This window comes from Populus trichocarpa, chromosome 8 (genome assembly GCF_000002775.5).
Source record: "Populus trichocarpa isolate Nisqually-1 chromosome 8, P.trichocarpa_v4.1, whole genome shotgun sequence".
NCBI lineage: Eukaryota > Viridiplantae > Streptophyta > Magnoliopsida > Malpighiales > Salicaceae > Populus > Populus trichocarpa.
In genome coordinates, this window is record NC_037292.2 from 10,680,422 (window position 1) to 10,697,245 (window position 16,824).

General features: G+C 38.1%; 2 protein-coding genes across 2 annotated transcripts; one reads left to right on the forward strand and one right to left on the reverse strand.

The window, feature by feature from the left end:
- The first annotated feature begins 526 nt into the window (after positions 1–526).
- On the forward strand, positions 527–5,850 carry LOC7473421 (protein tesmin/TSO1-like CXC 2). Its single transcript, XM_024606892.2, has 10 exons — positions 527–899; positions 1,509–1,669; positions 1,760–2,474; positions 3,251–3,687; positions 3,805–3,873; positions 4,406–4,586; positions 4,668–4,763; positions 4,842–4,908; positions 5,082–5,238; positions 5,320–5,850. Exons 1-10 carry the CDS (start codon positions 849–851, stop codon positions 5,660–5,662), a joined length of 2,277 nt encoding a protein of 758 aa, XP_024462660.2. The 5' UTR covers positions 527–848; the 3' UTR covers positions 5,663–5,850.
- Positions 5,851–7,406: 1,556 nt separating this feature from the next.
- LOC7467501 (protein NETWORKED 1A) lies at positions 7,407–15,015 on the reverse strand. Its single transcript, XM_024606891.2, is given in 6 exon segments — positions 7,407–8,860; positions 9,276–11,797; positions 11,800–13,368; positions 13,778–14,057; positions 14,148–14,221; positions 14,835–15,015. Coding segments are annotated over 4 exon segments (5,421 nt in total). The 5' UTR covers positions 13,881–14,057; positions 14,148–14,221; positions 14,835–15,015; the 3' UTR covers positions 7,407–7,633.
- Positions 15,016–16,824: the final 1,809 nt, after the last annotated feature.

Here is a 16,824-nt window from a genome sequence, read left to right on the forward strand (position 1 = left end):
ATTATTATTACCAATAGGATCCTATACTTTATCTGCATATCATTATAAAATATAAATGGCCCAAGACAACTAGCCATGGTTGCGATTTGATTTCTTACCATGTACATCTGATTTTACCAATATCATCATATATAAAAATATAAAAAGATAATTTTAAATAAAAATAAAAATAATTTTTTTTAGAAATATAATAAATTAGTTCAGATATTCATGTTAATAAAAAATTAAATAAATGCAATTCATTATATTTGAAAAAGAATTACTCCAGAAAAACAGTATTAGTCAATAGCAGTAGACCCCAGGTAAAAACAACTTTAATAATTTTCAATAGAAAAACGGAAAAAGAGAAATCTCTTACAACAGTAAAGAGAGAGGATACGTTACTTTTTTAAAAGTAAAAGGTAAATCACTCCTCCGTCAGATTCTAGAGGGATTTATTTATTTATTAAAAACAGAGACAGAGACAGTGACACACAGCCAAGTACCTGAAATAGGATAGGAAGACAGTTGTTGGCACTGTGGGGCTGGCTATTATCTATGGTGGTGGTGGGTTGTGAGAGTGAGAGTTTACTGGGTAGAGCCTAGAGGTGAGGTGAAGTGGGTCAATAAAGTAATCTCTACGAGAAAAATCCACTCTCTCCCGCTTTCCCGCTCCTTCTCTTGAATCTCTTTCTTTCTTTATCTCTTTCTTTCTAGACAAAAACAAGAGAAGAAAAGAAAACAAACGAAGTGATGGAGAGCCAATGGAGAGAACCGAAACCAAAACAAAACGGTAGTTGTTGCCTGTTAGTGTAAATTCTTCTCTTCTCTTCTCTCCTTAGCTATGCGGAGCAGCTTCTTCTCCTGCAATGGATACCCCAGAGAAGACCCAGGTCACCTCTCCTCTTTCTAAGTTCGAGGTAATTCCTTGCCTCTCTTGTTCTGATCTCTCTGACCCTTTTGCATTCGTGAATCGTGTTTTTGGTTGTTTTCATTCAATGCATGCGCTTGTGCTTGGTGTCTTAGTGGGTTGACTTGCCTGTGTTTTATCAGAAAAGACTCACCTGGGTTTTTCTGGGATCAGAGTCCTGTCTTGTTAGTTTTCTCTGTCTGGATTTTGAGTTTCATGTGGTTTACATCTCTAATTTAGGTTCAATCTTTACAATTTGGTTCTTCCTCGTGCTACCTTCATGTCGCTTGAAATGCTATGAACTGCGAAGTAGCATTTCAGTCTTGAGATCTTAATTTACTGTCACTTTCGTGAAAGAAATAAAAAATTTCTCCTGATTTATTAGGATCTATTTGGTGTTTATAACGACTTTTGAAAAATTCTCTCATTTTATTTTTTATTTTTATGGTCAGTGTAAGAAAGATACTGTATTTTTTTTTTATCTATCAGTAATAGCAACCCTTCTGTCTGAACGAATTTACTTATTTGATTCTAGATCAGTAATTTGGGATCTTGTATTCGTTCCATCTGGTTGCTTCTTTGTTCAATGATTGACATGGATTTTTGCTTCTGGGTGCAGGATTCACCTGTTTTCAACTATATCAATAGCCTTTCTCCTATCAAGCCAGTGAAGTCCATAAACATCGCCCATACATTCCACTCGCTTAGTTTTGCATCCCTTCCGTCCGTCTTTACTTCGCCCCATGTCAACTCTCACAAGGAAACTAGGTTCCTTAAGAGGTAAACGACTTGCTTTCTTGCCATCCTCATCGGTCTGGACTACAATAAAAGCATATATACTTATGTTCAACTTCACTCATCTGTTTTCAGGCATAACTACGCTGATCTCTCAAAACCAGAGTTTTCTTCTGAAAATGGGAATGAGGCTTGTAATGATGAAGGGGTAGCTGTGGATGCGGCTCAGCTTTATGATAATTCGTCTGAGCTACAGGAGAGTTTTGATCCTGGGGTGTCCATTAGAGAGGCTTCAGTTGAACCTCCTAGTGAACATTCGAAGCTCGCAATTGAACTGCCACGGACGTTAAAATATGATTGTGGTATCCCTGATAGTGACCAAACACCTCGTTGTGGTACTCAGACAGATACTGTGTCCAAATCTGATGGCACAATAGCGTCACTTGTTCCATTTACTAATGTGGCTTCTCATAAAGATTCCCCTGAAGGTCAAGTGCATTTAGCAGGGTTATACAAGATTGAGAGTAAAAAAGAGGCTACAGAATGTGACTGGGAGAATTTTATATCAGATTCTGCTGATCTGTTAATTTTCAATTCTCCCATTGATGCAGAGGGTTTTAAGGAGCTTTTTCAGAAGTCACCAAACCCTGTTGTAGGATTTTGCACCTCTTTTAGTGAGGTGCAAAAAATGCAAATAGTCAATCCTATTGGTCCTGGTGAACAAAATGAGAAGGAAGACCCCTTCACTCAACCTGGGGAAACCATTGAGCTGACGCAAATGGACCCAACACAGGACAATCTTGCTGCCAATAAGGATCCAAATAAATACATAATCAGCAATCCTTCTAAGGTAAAAAGATGCAGCTCATATCTGTTGCCGATATCTGCAGCATAATTTGCATCTTTCTAGTTGATGAAATAGTTTTGATTTATTTGTTTTACACTTAATTGTTAGTTGTGTCATGCGAGCATGAACTCCCTTCTACTTACTAGTAATTGTTCGTGTTGATATACCCGGCAGGAAAAGAATCAAACTCTTATAAACATCTTGAAAGCGAGCATTGCAACCTTTTGTGCTTGCAACTCCCAGGGAAGCTAGGCAGGTGTAAAACAAAGGGGTCATACTGCACCAAGCACGGGCAGCCTGTCAGCTACTATTCCAACCACAACACTACTGTGGAACCTAAAAAGCATCTCCTGTTTTCTACCTTTAAACTTGTACTAAAAAATGCCTTCCCAACCCATATTCAATTTTATGTTTACATGTTCCACTAATCAAAATTTTGTGGAACATAAAATATAACCATGCAGGATATAGAATTGGTAAACCAAAATTTTGTGCCATTAACCAATCTGCAATGGATAAACTTGTAACAAGATTTGATTTGTATTTCTTATGGTGGCATGATTTCCTTAATTTGCAGCATCAATTCCGTAGCATTTTCAATTCCTAAATATAAACTCTCTGTTCAAAGTTTTCATGCTCTTTAAGATTGACCCCTTCGTAATTTTGAAGATTTGTATTTTACTTGACCAAAATTGTTTTCTTCTTGTTCTCCAATTCATAACTTTTGAGGAACTCAATGACTTTTCTGACAACAGTCCAATTATTTTATGATTCTGTAGGCTGTTTCTAATTTGCATCGTGGCATGCGAAGGCGCTGTCTTGACTTTGAAATGGTAGGAGCCCGTAGGAAGAACGTAGAAGACGGTTCAAGCACTAGTTCAGTGGTGGTGCAGTCAGATGAGAAAATTACTTACAAAAATACACAATTGGTGCCTTTTAAGCCCAGCAGTGATTCTTCAAGATGCATTTTACCTGGAATTGGTCTGCACTTAAATGCTTTGGCAATAAATTCCAGGGATAGCAAAAAAATCAAGCATGAAACTTTCTCTTCCTCCATTACTTTGCCTGGTTCTGCTGCCTCCTTTCACTCCCCAACAAGTGGTCAAGAGCTTGATGAATCATTGGCCTTAGCGTCTACGGAAAGAGACATGGATCCCAATGACAATGTTGTTCCTTTTGTGGAAGATTTCAGCCAGACTAGCCCAAAAAAGAAGAGGCATGTTATTTGACAATGTGTTTCCTGTACAGTTATTACCTAATAACTCTTACACTTATTAGCATGTTTATGCATCTCTCACATTTTAATGTCATGGATATTAAATTTTATTTCCAGGCGTAGGTTGGAAGGAGAAGCCGAGGCCTGCAAGCGTTGCAACTGTAAGAAATCAAAGTGTTTGAAACTGTAAGTAGTTATCTTCTGAAATTTAATTCAATCAGGGATGTTGTTTCCAGCTAGTGACCCAAATAAATATAATCGGATGTGCTATTCAAAAATAGATCTCTGTGCTTTGGTGTCATCACAAGCTGTTTTTTTATCCCGAGTAGGGCAAGATTTCACAGTTTGACTGCTGTTATATCTCATATGACTTCTCTTATCTATGGAAGTATATGCAGAATTATTTAGGGAAAACGATCTTTATCAATGAAGATCCCTGTCCTCAAGGGCCCTTACCATGAACAGGGTCCTTACATGAACCAGGCTTCGAACTTGGATCTAATAGATCATCTTAGTTTTCAATTTGATTATATCCTCCTCTTGTTTAGTATGCTTGAGGTGAATGCTTAAGTTTTTTCTTCCCTTCCCTTTCCTCCCTCATTTATTTGACTCTTGGCATGTCTATACACATCCTTTATCTGGTATCATAGCATGTCTATACACATCCTTTATCTAGTATCATAATGATCATATATTATGTAATATGCACACCATGCAGGTACTGTGAATGTTTTGCTGCTGGTGTTTACTGCATAGAGCCATGTGCATGTCAAGATTGCTTCAACAAGCCTATTCATGAAGATACTGTTCTTGCAACTCGCAAACAGATAGAGTCTCGCAATCCACTTGCATTCGCTCCCAAAGTGATTAGGAGCTCTGAACCTGCACCTGAAATTGGGGTTAGCTCAAATCTGATCTTACCTTTTGCTTAGGCAAAATAGTCAAACTTTTATTTTAACTTGAATGCTTCTTCAATCTAGGATGAGTCCAGCAAAACTCCTGCTTCAGCTCGGCATAAAAGGGGATGCAACTGCAAGAAATCAAGTTGCCTAAAGAAATACTGTGAATGCTATCAGGTAGTTTCCTTGGCATATTCCGTATGCTTTTGATGTTTAATATAAACTGATTCATCAAATCATGGTTCTCTTGTGAAGGGTGGTGTTGGATGCTCCCTTAACTGCAGATGTGAAGGATGCAAGAATGCATTTGGAAGAAAGGACGGTGAGTTTTACCCAAAAGTTTGCTTTCATACAGAATAGCTACATAGTACACAGGCAACCTTCCTCTAATCATGTAGTGGCTTTAAATGATCCAAGAAATAAATAAACTAACTTCATATTTTGGTATTATTAATTCTAAATAGTTTTGTGCCTTCAATGACTTTCCAAATCTAGGATCTGCTTTAGTGGAAATGGAAGATGAACCAGAAGATGAAACAGAGGCAAGTGAAAAGAATGGGGTTGATAAAACAGTGCAGAAAGCTGAAATCCAGAATAATGATGAGCAGCATCCAAATTCTGCTCTTCCCACAACACCATTACGGTTTTCCAGGTTTACTTTCTGAACTATTACTGCCTTAAAGGTTGAGTTTTTTTATTAGATCTTTAGTGATGTTTTGAAATTTGATGCCAGACCACTGGTTCAGCTGCCATTTTCATCGAAGGGCAAACCACCAAGATGTTTTCTTGGCGTTGGATCATCTTCTGGATTGTATACTGGCCAAAGATATGGAAAACCAAATATTCTTCGACCTCAATGGAAGTTTGAGAAGCAATTCCAAAATGTTTCAGGAGATGAAATTCCTGAGATCCTTCGAGAAAACCACTCTCCAAGCTCTGGCATTAAGACTTCTCCCAACAGCAAGAGGGTCTCTCCTCCACAAAGTAACTTAGGATCATCCCCTGGTCGGAGGAGTGGTCGGAAGTTGATACTACAATCCATACCCTCATTCCCTTCTCTCACTCCCCAGCATTGAAAGGAAATGTTCCCCATAAAAGCTCGGATGAAATTCTTTTAATCCTTTGTAGCGTTGAGAGGCATGTTAGTTTAGTTGTATGTTATTTGAGTTTTTTCCGCTCTGCTTGTATAATAAGATGCAATCTAGTAGTCATAAAATCCAACTACTCTTGTATAATATTGTACTTCTACCTTTTCTTTTGTTCATCTTCCTCCAACAAGGTTGATTTTTAACACTTCATTAAGCTATCAAACACCACGAGTATATATATAAAGACTGCCATCTTCCAAGAAGACTATTCCCAAAGCCTTGATGCGTCAGGGAATCAAAATTCATAACTTAAATAGAATCCCCTGCTGCAGCATTGGCCATTTAAGCCTGGTGTTTCTGGTCCTCAAATTTCTTTTGGGCTGGAATCACCTAGTCTAGCTGGTTGATCCAGTCAGGTCAGGTTGATGGATAATTTTCACGGGTTTCATTTTATGTGAACAAAGGACCATTCCATGTGTATAGACAGGAGAGATGAACATATGCACACGGAGTTGGTCATTTTCTTTTTCGAATAAGACAATTTCTAGTGTTTTACCAAGGCTAGAAGTTGAGCAGTTCTTCTACCCTTTAATGAATCAAATATTGCACCCCCAGTTTTAACTTCGAGGGGGGGGGGGGGGGGGGGGGGGGGGGGTGGAGGCTCCCAAGACCTGGAAAGCTAAGCGAAGAAAACAGGAAGCAAGTAAACGAGGGCACGAAGCACAGTTACAAAATGTAAAAAAGAGGTCCAATACAGGAAGCACGTGGCAAACCTAGTCCAATTACAAAGAGAAGCAAAAATCAAAAGCACTTAAAAACCGGTCTCTGCATAGGAGGTTTTGAAGCCTTTGACAATTTTTCTCACCTTATAGTTGGGTTACACAACGGAAGTAGTAATGCTCTCCTTTGTTTATCTTTGCGTGGGCAGCATTGCGTCAACGCCAAATGACTCGTCAACTAACCTAGCTGGTAAGTTGAAGATAGCAAGGGTACCATTAAACAAAGACCGTGCAGATGAAATGAAGACTCGGAACATGTTGGTGCAGTATTAAATTCAGTACTGAATTTGTAAGCAATGTGGCGATGCCTATCTTGTAAACAAGGCAAGACCACGGTTAGACATTAACATCATGCTCTTGTCAAGTTGAACTCTTTTACGATCAAAAAGCAGAGTACTTCATCAAGCTATGGAAGAATTAGTACATCCTTCCTATAGTTAGAGTTCTTGCGATCTCCTTTATTGAAAATTAAGTTGCAGGAAAAAAAAAATGTGCTACCTTAAGCGCTAACCCGCTTGGGATGGCTAAGGGGTACAAGGGTTGGATAAGAATCTACCAACTTCTACACCTAATAAACAATTCCCTTCTCCCCTGTTTATGGGTCACCATCGGAGCTCTCGAGTTCACAACTGCACCAAGCTGGTTATACTCCCAATTGGGGTATATCTGATTTTCATCCAATAATTGTACGCCCGAGTTCCTTGTCTTAAAAAAAATGCCAAAATACCTGTATTCATATCTAAACCTTCACAAATACCACCTCGATGTCTTAGTTTTGGATCTGTAAGGAATTAGATGACTGTTGACCATGCTTACTAACCATTTGCGGATTTAGGGAAGAGTGGAAGTCGAAACAGGAGCTTTCCTGTCAAAAGAAAAAAAAATAGTTTTTAAAAACTTCTCAATTTCAACTCGCTAGGATGATATTGGTGGCCATTTTGCACGGTGAGGCCTTTTATATATGGAACTTAGATTGCATTGGCATCGTTCAGTTGAAATTACAATGGTAAGAAGGCTGGCGAAACAAGTACTACTTTCTAGATCAGCCTATTCTCAGGTTATATACTAAGCTAACATGAATAGCTTCGGTCTAACTTAATCTCTTAAAATACACGAAAATCTGGAATACTTCAAGAACTGTAGCTAGAAATAACAACGATCTTTACTTAAAGTGGTTACCTCAGTCTTCATTAGATGAAGGTCTTGCACACCCACAAAAGCAACCCTTCTTCTGCCTTCTGCTGCTTCTCCTGCCACCGCTGTATATGAAGTCTCTCAAGAGGATGCCTGTTTTACTTCCAGAAAATTTGTGCTTACTTTTGCTTTTCTTTTCATCCTCCAGTTTTAGCAGAATGTAATGGATACTCTGCACCTCAAACTGTAACCTTCCGATCTTTTCAGACCTTTTCCGTGCTTGTTCTGCCACTCTTTTTCTGTGCATGGTGCCTGTCTCTTCCATCTCTACTGAAGTGTTCCCCTCCAAATATGGGGGACTCTCTTCAACATCCTTGGTCAGCTGATCATTAGTATCAACCAACTGCAGAACAGCCTCCTCAACTTCTTGTAACTGTCTTTTCACTCTTTCAAATTCAAGATCATTGGCCCTCTTGCCTCTCTTCCTCAACTCCATTTTCGTTTTCAAATCTTGCACTGTTATTTGAAGCGAAATTAATTTCTGAGCATCAGAAGCAAGCCTCTCCAAGATCTTTCCTCTGTTTCCTTCTTGATTGGGTTCTCTAGTGATGCTTGTTGATACCTCAAGCTTGTCAATGCCCACTTCCTTCTCAATCTGCAATTCCAAAGAGGGATCCTGACTCTTCCGTTTGGCATTTTTGAACTGACAACATGCAGCAACATTCTCAATAGGGGCTGTCGGCTTCTGTTTGTCAGCAAGCGGATCAAGGCAGTCTTGCTCAGCAGATTCCCATAATTCAAGCATCCGATCATCTTTCCCAGCATGCTCTCTCTTGCTTCTCCTGTATAATGAACATTCCGAGACCTGATCAAGTGGGATATCTTTCATCAAAATCTCATTCCTCACTTCAGAAATTTCAGATTTGTTGTTCTGTGGCTTAGCTGCATCAGTGGGCTTATTTGCAAGTTCCATCTCATCCTTCTGGACATCCTTTTCTGCAGCTGATCGGCCTCTCATCTCTAAATGTTCAGCCCCTTTCATTAAGGGCTCCTCAGTGTTCCCCATTTCCTGCATTTTAAGCCTATCCATTTCTTTCAACATTGCCTTTTCAGCTGCAAGCCTATCCATTTCTTTAACCACTGCCTCACCCACTGCGTTAATTCTAGACTTCATCTTCAGCAAATCTGAAATTCCATCTGTTACTGCAACGCTTTCATCATTTATGAGTTCTTCAGGACTCTTTTCATGATGTTGACTAGTCATTTCTACTCCCTGAAGACAAATGAAGAAGACCAGCCATTAGAATGCCACCATCTGCATAAAACAGCTGAATAGAAAAAGACTAGGAGACAGCTTAAATGATTGGCCCAGCATGCTTGAATTCTAATTAGCGCGCGCACAGACATCACTATAATGAATTTGCTATGAACAAAGGGAATAAGCCTATAGTTTAAAATTCGACATCTGAAAAGTTAAAAATGATATCTGTCAAGTCAGATGATAAAGTTTCTACGAGTAGAAGATAAATCTATCTTGGTTGAACTTAAAAGGGAATATTAAAGTGTAGAAACTCTTCATCTTGTTAAGCCACATAAAAAGGAAAATAAAACTAGTCATATCTAGCTTGGAGGAAATATGCTGAATTGCTCCAATAGTTAGCATTTTCTAAAAAAAGAAAGAACAGTACCTTTTGTCCTCGACTTGTCTGAAGAAGCACATTGTGCTCAAGATATTCTATATTCTCTCTCAGTGAAGTTATGACCGGAACATATGCAGACAAATGAGCCTTCATTCTTTGAATTTCGCTTTCCAGTTTGCCAAACCTTTCTTTCATTTTTTCAATCTCAATATCTTTTTTACCATTTTCTTCTTCAAGACTCCCACAAACTACAGTCAGCTCACGAACCTTGTTTTGAAGCAGAACTTCGTGGATAGAAGATATTTGAAGATCAAAGAAGAATGACGAAGCCTCAGCTTCCCAGAGTTCAGTCTCGTTGCTTCTTTCTTGCAGCTCCAAACTCAAGTTCTCTTCCCTAGTCTGTCTTTCCTTGATTTCCTTGAGCAATGTAGCCATTTCTGACTCCAGATCGTCTTTTGCTTCACTAAGGCATTCAATCTCTATTTTCTGATCTGTGCAAACTTGGGACAGTTCAAGAATCCGCTTATCTATGTTCTCTCTTGCAACTTTTGATGCTTCACATTGCCTCTTAAGCTCCTCAATAGTGGTGTGAAATTCTGCATTTAAGTTGTTGGTAGCTGTGATATTTTGTTCCGCTAGGAAAAGCTCCGTTGCTTTCTCTCGAAGAAAATCTTTTTCAATTACAATTTGACAGTTTAATTGATCTGTTAAGTCTTTTTCTTCCTGCAGTTCCTGCTGCAACTCTTCAATTCTTTTATCAAGATGTAGATTTTCTGATTCTTTTGATAACAGTTTATCCCCCAACATTTCAACCTTCTGCTTGAGATCACTGTTCATCAAGTTTAGAAAGCTGATATCTTCAGAAAGGGATTCGAGTTCCTCAACTTTCTCTGCCGCAAAGCTCTCAAACACCGATGAGAGGTTACTGACAGTTACAGCTTCCTGGAGAATGCTACTGTTTTCCTCTTCAAGTACATGCATTTCCTCTTTGAGGTCCAAAACTTTCCGAAGCAAAGACCTGTTTTCTCCAAGCACCTTCAGATTTTCTTCTTTCAATTGCACGGACGAACCCTGCAAACTCGCCAGATTCAAATGCTGGGTTTCAAGTTGAGCTTTCAATTCCTCATCCTGCTGCTCTCCTTTGCTCACTTCCAATCTCAATTGCCTGTTCATCTCTAGCAGTTCGTGGTTACTTTTTTCCAGCATAGTATGTTGCTCTACCATTATCTTGAACTCCTGCTCTATGATGCTTTTCTCTGTCTCAAGCTCAACACCATCTAATCTCAGTTGTTCGAGTAAAGTTAACAACACCAAATTCTCGACCACCAACTGCTGTTTCTCATCCTCCTTTAAAAGGAGCAAACTTTTTAGGTCACCGATATTGTCCAAAATACATGCAAGACTCCCATCTTCATGCTCATTAACTGGATCAAATTGAAGAGCCCTCAAAACTTGACGAACACCCATTCTAAGCTTTTCAATTTCATCTAACAAGAATTCTACTTCAGCCTGCTGCTCAAGATTTTCAGTCTCTAATTCTGATATCAGTTTATCTGAGAATTTGGATGCTTCGACATGTTTCTGACAGTCAATCAACAGGGACAAATTCTTCTCTTCTAAATCTTTAATAAACTTCTGCAAGATGAAGATTTCAACCTGAGCATTTACAGCTTTATCCAGTTCTTCTTCGAATTCTTTCTTGCTCGACCTACTTTCTTCATGTAGTTGATGGACCTGGCTTTCCAGATCTGCAAGTCGAGATTCACTTGACTGTATATAACATGAGCGCTCTTGTTTTTCTACACCAAGAAAACCCCACATGTCCTTTACTTGAGAATGTGTAGAATCATTTTCCTTCTCCAGATCAGTGTATTTTTCTTCTAATCTTGTAAATCTCCTTTCTAGGTTTCCCAGTCTCTCTTCAACATTTTTCAGCTGTAAGACCAGGGAGCTTCTTTCATCTTCAAGATTGGATTTCTCATTTTTTAGCGTCTGGCAGAATTCTTCTAAGCTTCTTGACCTTGTCCTCAGACCTTCGAGCTCAATAGTTGCACCAGAGAGAGAATTCTCCAGCAAGGCATTTTTCTCCGAGAGCTTCTGCAAATTCTCTGTCATCATCTGTAACTGAGAAAGCAGGATGGATTTTTCAGCAACAAGACTGGATTTTTCTCCCTGAAGAAACTGGGAGGACTCCTGCAACTCTTTAACCTTCTCTCTTGACCCTTCCAGCATGCGATTCAAATCTGAGAGGGACCTCTCCAGTGCAACATTGTTCTCCTTAATGTTATTCATTGTGCTCAACTTTTCATGGAGAACTTCCTTTTCTTCTGTGTCCTTTTTGCAGACCTCTTTTAGTTTCAAGTTTTCATCTTGCAAGTTCTTCACAGATGAGCCAAGGCACTCTGGATTTAAACCTACCGAGTCCACTTGCTCCATTAAAATCCAATATCTTGTACTCAAGCCCTCAATTTCCTCCTTCAAATGGAAAATCTCTTGCTGTAGGGAATTGCTCTGTGCAGCTTGTAGGGAAACATCCTCTTCAAGTTTCTCTTTCATTTCCTTCAAGCTAAAATTTCATTTTTCAAATCTGTTATTGAAATAACGGAATTACTGTTCAATTCATGGAGGTTCTGGTTCTCTTCCTTAACCTGTTGAAGGTTCTCCTGCAGATCATGGTTGGATATCTCTAAATCCTTCAACATTTGGAAGTGATTCTGAAGCTCAATTGCCAAAGCTCTCTGCTCCTCTTGAGATTGAGAGTGCAATTTCTGCAATGAGTGCAAAGTGGCTTCAACTTGAAGAAACTGTGACTGCTCATCTTGCAGCGAAGCCTGAAGCTTCTCCAACTCATTTACCTTCTCTGAAAGTTCTTGATCCTTTGTTTCTATCTTCTGTACTAGAGTATCTGCCTCTGACTGCAGAGATTGATTTGATCTCTGTAACAGGAAACACTGTTCTTCTACGGTTTTCAATTTCGCAGTCCCTGACAGAATTTCACTGTTTAGTCGATTGACGTCCTCCTGAGCATGAGAAACTTCACTCTCCATCATAGCTATTTTCTCCAAACACAGCTCATACTGAAGTTCTGCAGCTTCTTTCTCTTCGCTCAATTTAGCGAGGGCCTCCTTCAATGCTTTAGCTTCAGTTTCTGCTGTTTCGGTTAATGCATTGAGCATTCTAGCATTTTCCTCCGCAATCAAGATTTTCTTCTGCAAATTGGATATCAGTTCAAGACATTGGTTGTACTGAAGAAGACTAGCTTCCTTTTCAGCCTCTAATCCTGAAAGTTCTTGCTTGAGATTTTGAGCTTCTATTTCAGCTTTAATAGCTCGTTCATTGAGAGCTTTTGCGTCCTCTTCCATTTTAGAGATCACATTCTCTAAAGCAGATATTCTTTCCAAGCATTTGTTGTACTGTAGAAGACCAGCATCCCTTTCAGCTTCTAATTTAACAAGGGTTTCCTTCAGGATCTTAATTTCAATTTCTGCTTTGCCTGCTCTTTCATCAATCCCTCTGAAATCATTTAGTTCTCTCTCCAAGCTGGATAACTTCTGCAAGCTCTGCTGGTATTGAAGAAGAACAGCTTCCTTCTCAGTTTGAATCTCTGAAAGAGCTTTCTTTATGATTTGAACTTCAGTTTCAGCTTGCTTTCCGGTGTCAACCTCTGCTGCTTCATGAATCTTCAGGCATTTTTTCAATTTTCCATCTGCAACTTTTGAAACTTGAGATACTGCATCTCGTGAGCCAAACAACTCATTGAGCTGCTTTAAACCTGTTTTGTTAATAGAGAGTCCCAATGAATCCATACGCAAGTCATCTGGGTCAAGAAATGCACGAATGGGATGTGGCATTTCTAGAGAATGCGGCTCACCCTCGGGGCCAGAAGATCCTGAAGGTGAATCATCAACCAGTACATATGGTACTTGGTTGGGAAATGCTTCTGCCATTGTTCGATGAGCCTGGCGGAGCTCCACGGTTGCATGATCATATCTCTCTGCTAATGCACGGTAAGCTCTGTAGAATTCCTCCACCAGTTTCATCAGTTCAGGACGCTTCTTATAGTACATTTCTGCCCTCCTTGCAAAAGAATCGGCATCTTCTTCAATGACCTTGATCATTGCTTTGACTTTGGCATCCATATCTGTTGAAACAAATCCGTGCTCATTGAGAATGCAGGCCATAAATAACATCAATAGATATATGTTATGCAGCAGCTTGGTCTATTGTTATCGAGGCCGCATAACCTTATATCAATTATGGCAATTAGAATATGAGGCTATGCATTTGTCAAGATTCAAACCAGACATGCATTCAGTAGATGACAAGGCTTTTAACCAACAAGGAAGAAGTAATTACAATCTGCCCATACATGAGATTTATGATAATTGGATTCTTTTTTTCTAGAATCAGAAAAAGTTTTCGTTGACTTAATATCTACAATCAAAAGCAGAGAAAAGAACATCCAAGTATAACTTCCTATGCATCAAGCATATATATTAAGCAAATAGAGTTCATAATATTTGACAAAGATCCAAGAAGAGAATGAAGACCTGTGAGATTTTCTTGAAGCCATTTCGAATTCTTTGGGCTAATGTGGCTGTCCCACCACCAAGAATATAATCTTCTGGACTCGGAATGTAATAGTGTTGCCATGACTCCAGCCAAGAACAATAAAGCAACTGGCTTGGACTTTGCAAAAGCCTGGTCCTTGTACCAGTAATAAAAACCCAAGTAGTGGATCCAGGCCAGAATAATAATTTAAGTTATTCTAGCTACTCAATATTGCTCCAAAGGACCCTTCAAGATCTTCACTTCATATGTCACTTATACCTAAACAGACCAAGATCATTGAGATACAAAAGAATTTAATATTTTCATTATGTGTTCTGAAAATTTATAAACAGTTCATATGCAGACTACCTGTTTGTTGTTTGTGCAAATGGATCTTCTTGATCAAGTGCAAATGGAACTCCTCACTTCAATAACCTTCAAATCTATGAATTGAAATAAAAGTAAAATCAGATCTTACAAATTCATAGTCTGCAAAGACGGCGCAGGATAGAGCCAAGCAGTTCGAATGAATGAAAAGAAAATCAAACAGGAGAAAGCAAGGAGTCAAATACTCAAAATTTCATGATTGCATTGTTTGATTCCCCAAATTCAGGATGCAAGTAGTAGTACTATGCAGCATTACAAATAAGTGACCAATACTGGCCCAACATTAGTCCTAACGTAAATAACTCTACAAGAAGTAACGCACAACTGAGCAGCCAACAGTGATCCCAAACCCAGGAGGAGTTCATGAAACTCGATCTACCATTGAAAGGAAAAGAAAAGCACAATCTTGAACTAGACTGATCTCAACTTGAACTCGAAAGATACCTATGAGACTTGGAACTTGCCAAAAGAAAGCAATACTACATTTACACAAACACAGAAACGATACTTTATGTTCAGTGATAAAATCTTATGACGGGATTTGATAAGCAACCAGAAAACTACCAACTACCATCTAAAAGAACACAAAAACGCAAACTTGAAGCAAGTGGGAACCTGCAAAAATTGGAAATAATGATCCTTTATGAACATCACAGATCAAGAACATACCAAACGAATGAAACCCAGTAAAATAACGGGGCTGTGATCAGCAGCACCGTGATACTAACCCCCCAGCTGCATATCTTCCTAGTTCACCCCATTTTCTCTATCAAACTCACAAGCACTCTCTCTCTCTCTCTGAAAAGAGACTTCAGCATTACATTCTTTTAGATTGATAAGCTCACACTGTCAAAAACTGTTAAAAGGGCTGGAAAACAGAGAATAAAACAGCAGGTGGGGTGAGGTGGGGTAAAAACCTTTTTGTCTTTATTTGTTTATATTTACATGAGAAAAGATTTAATGTCATACTCAAACCTAAGTGTAGTTTAAGGAGCTAGGTATACCTATTTCATACGAGAATTAAGGGTGGGATTATCTTTGTTAATTTGTGGTTAAGATTTGATTTAATTGAGGATACTGTTGAACGGTCATATTCAGCAGTTTTTGCTGTCTTTTGTCGTTACCTTTTTTATAGATTTTCAGATGGAGAAAGTACCTTGAGAAAGAAAAGAAAACTATAATGACTAATCTGCCCTCTCTCTTGAGATTACAGTAATGTTCTTTCTTGGGTTCCTCGACCTGTCTCCTTTCTTGCGATTATTTTTCTATTGACATTAAAGAAACCTTAATTAACCAATCACCCGGTTTCACTAATCTCTTGATCATGGAAGTTTACAGGTTTCAATTTGAATTTTGTGAGGAGAGATGTTATCGAAATATCCATTCGAAGTAAATTTCTTTTAAATAACACACTATTATTTACCTATTGGTGTGAAATAATTACCATACTCAAGAAAATAATAATAATAATAATAATTGAAACATATGAATTGAGATATATTATTTCCTTTGTTTTTACATTTAAAATTGTTATTTTCGTTATATAGCTTAAGGTTGAACGAAGGATTCCGACAAAAACAAAAAACAAAACTCTCTACTTGAAAGATAATATTAGTTTAGAAACTATGCAAAGGACTCCGAGGAACCATGTCCTGTCATTCGGAAGAATTCAGGTATTTACTTCGAGATTTGCTAGTAATTTTTCAAGATGTGCACAGCACGATACAGTCATAAAATGCGGTAATGGTAATTTTATTTCGATCAAATGACTGGTAATCTGTTACCTTTGCTGTGTCTTTCTCTTGAAACTGTTCTTGAGAGGTCCTAGTGTAAGAGTACAGGTGTTCGGAAGTGGGGTTGCTGATCATTGGCTTATTGGCACAGTAGATTAGAAATTCAACCAATCATTGCAGGATATTAATTGAATCTCAGGCCCCACGCGGCCACGCCGGCCTTCATAAAATGTTGTTGAAGGTTGCTTTCCCTCTTGTCATTTATAGATTTTTTTTTCCCTTTCAGCAATAAAAAGGGTAATTAGTGTTAGAGGAATGAGGCAACCAAGCAGCCTAGCTATACGAACAATAAATACGGAATTGTTTATATTTGGAGGGAGCTTGGGAGTTCCTGCAGTTGTTTTTAAAAGTGCGAAATGTATTAAATAATATATATTTTTTTATTTTTTAAAAATTATTTTTGACATTAATATATTAAAATAATTTAAAAATATAAAAAAATAATATTAAGCAATAATAAAAATTAATTTTATAAAAAATACAACTTCAACCGCGTTTTCAAACAGGATTTTCATCCTTGCTTGGAAGGATCACGTGCATCTATTTTTAGAGTATAATAATGATTATTTTTTAAAATATTTTTTATTTATAAATATATTAAAATAATATTTTTTATTTTTTAAAATTTATTTTTAATATTAGTATATAAAAAATTAAATTTTTTTTTTAAATATAAAAACAAACAGTATCGTATATCGTATAGCATTCGCAAAACTTCATTGACTAACGGGGGTGCACAATTATAATAACAAGTTGCCTTTTTTTCTTCGTTGCCGACAAGAAATTATTGCGTTTTGTTTGTCATTTTTTAGAGTTTTTTCTTGGTGCAGAAGGCTATCAGACAAAAAGGGAAAATTATGATTGCA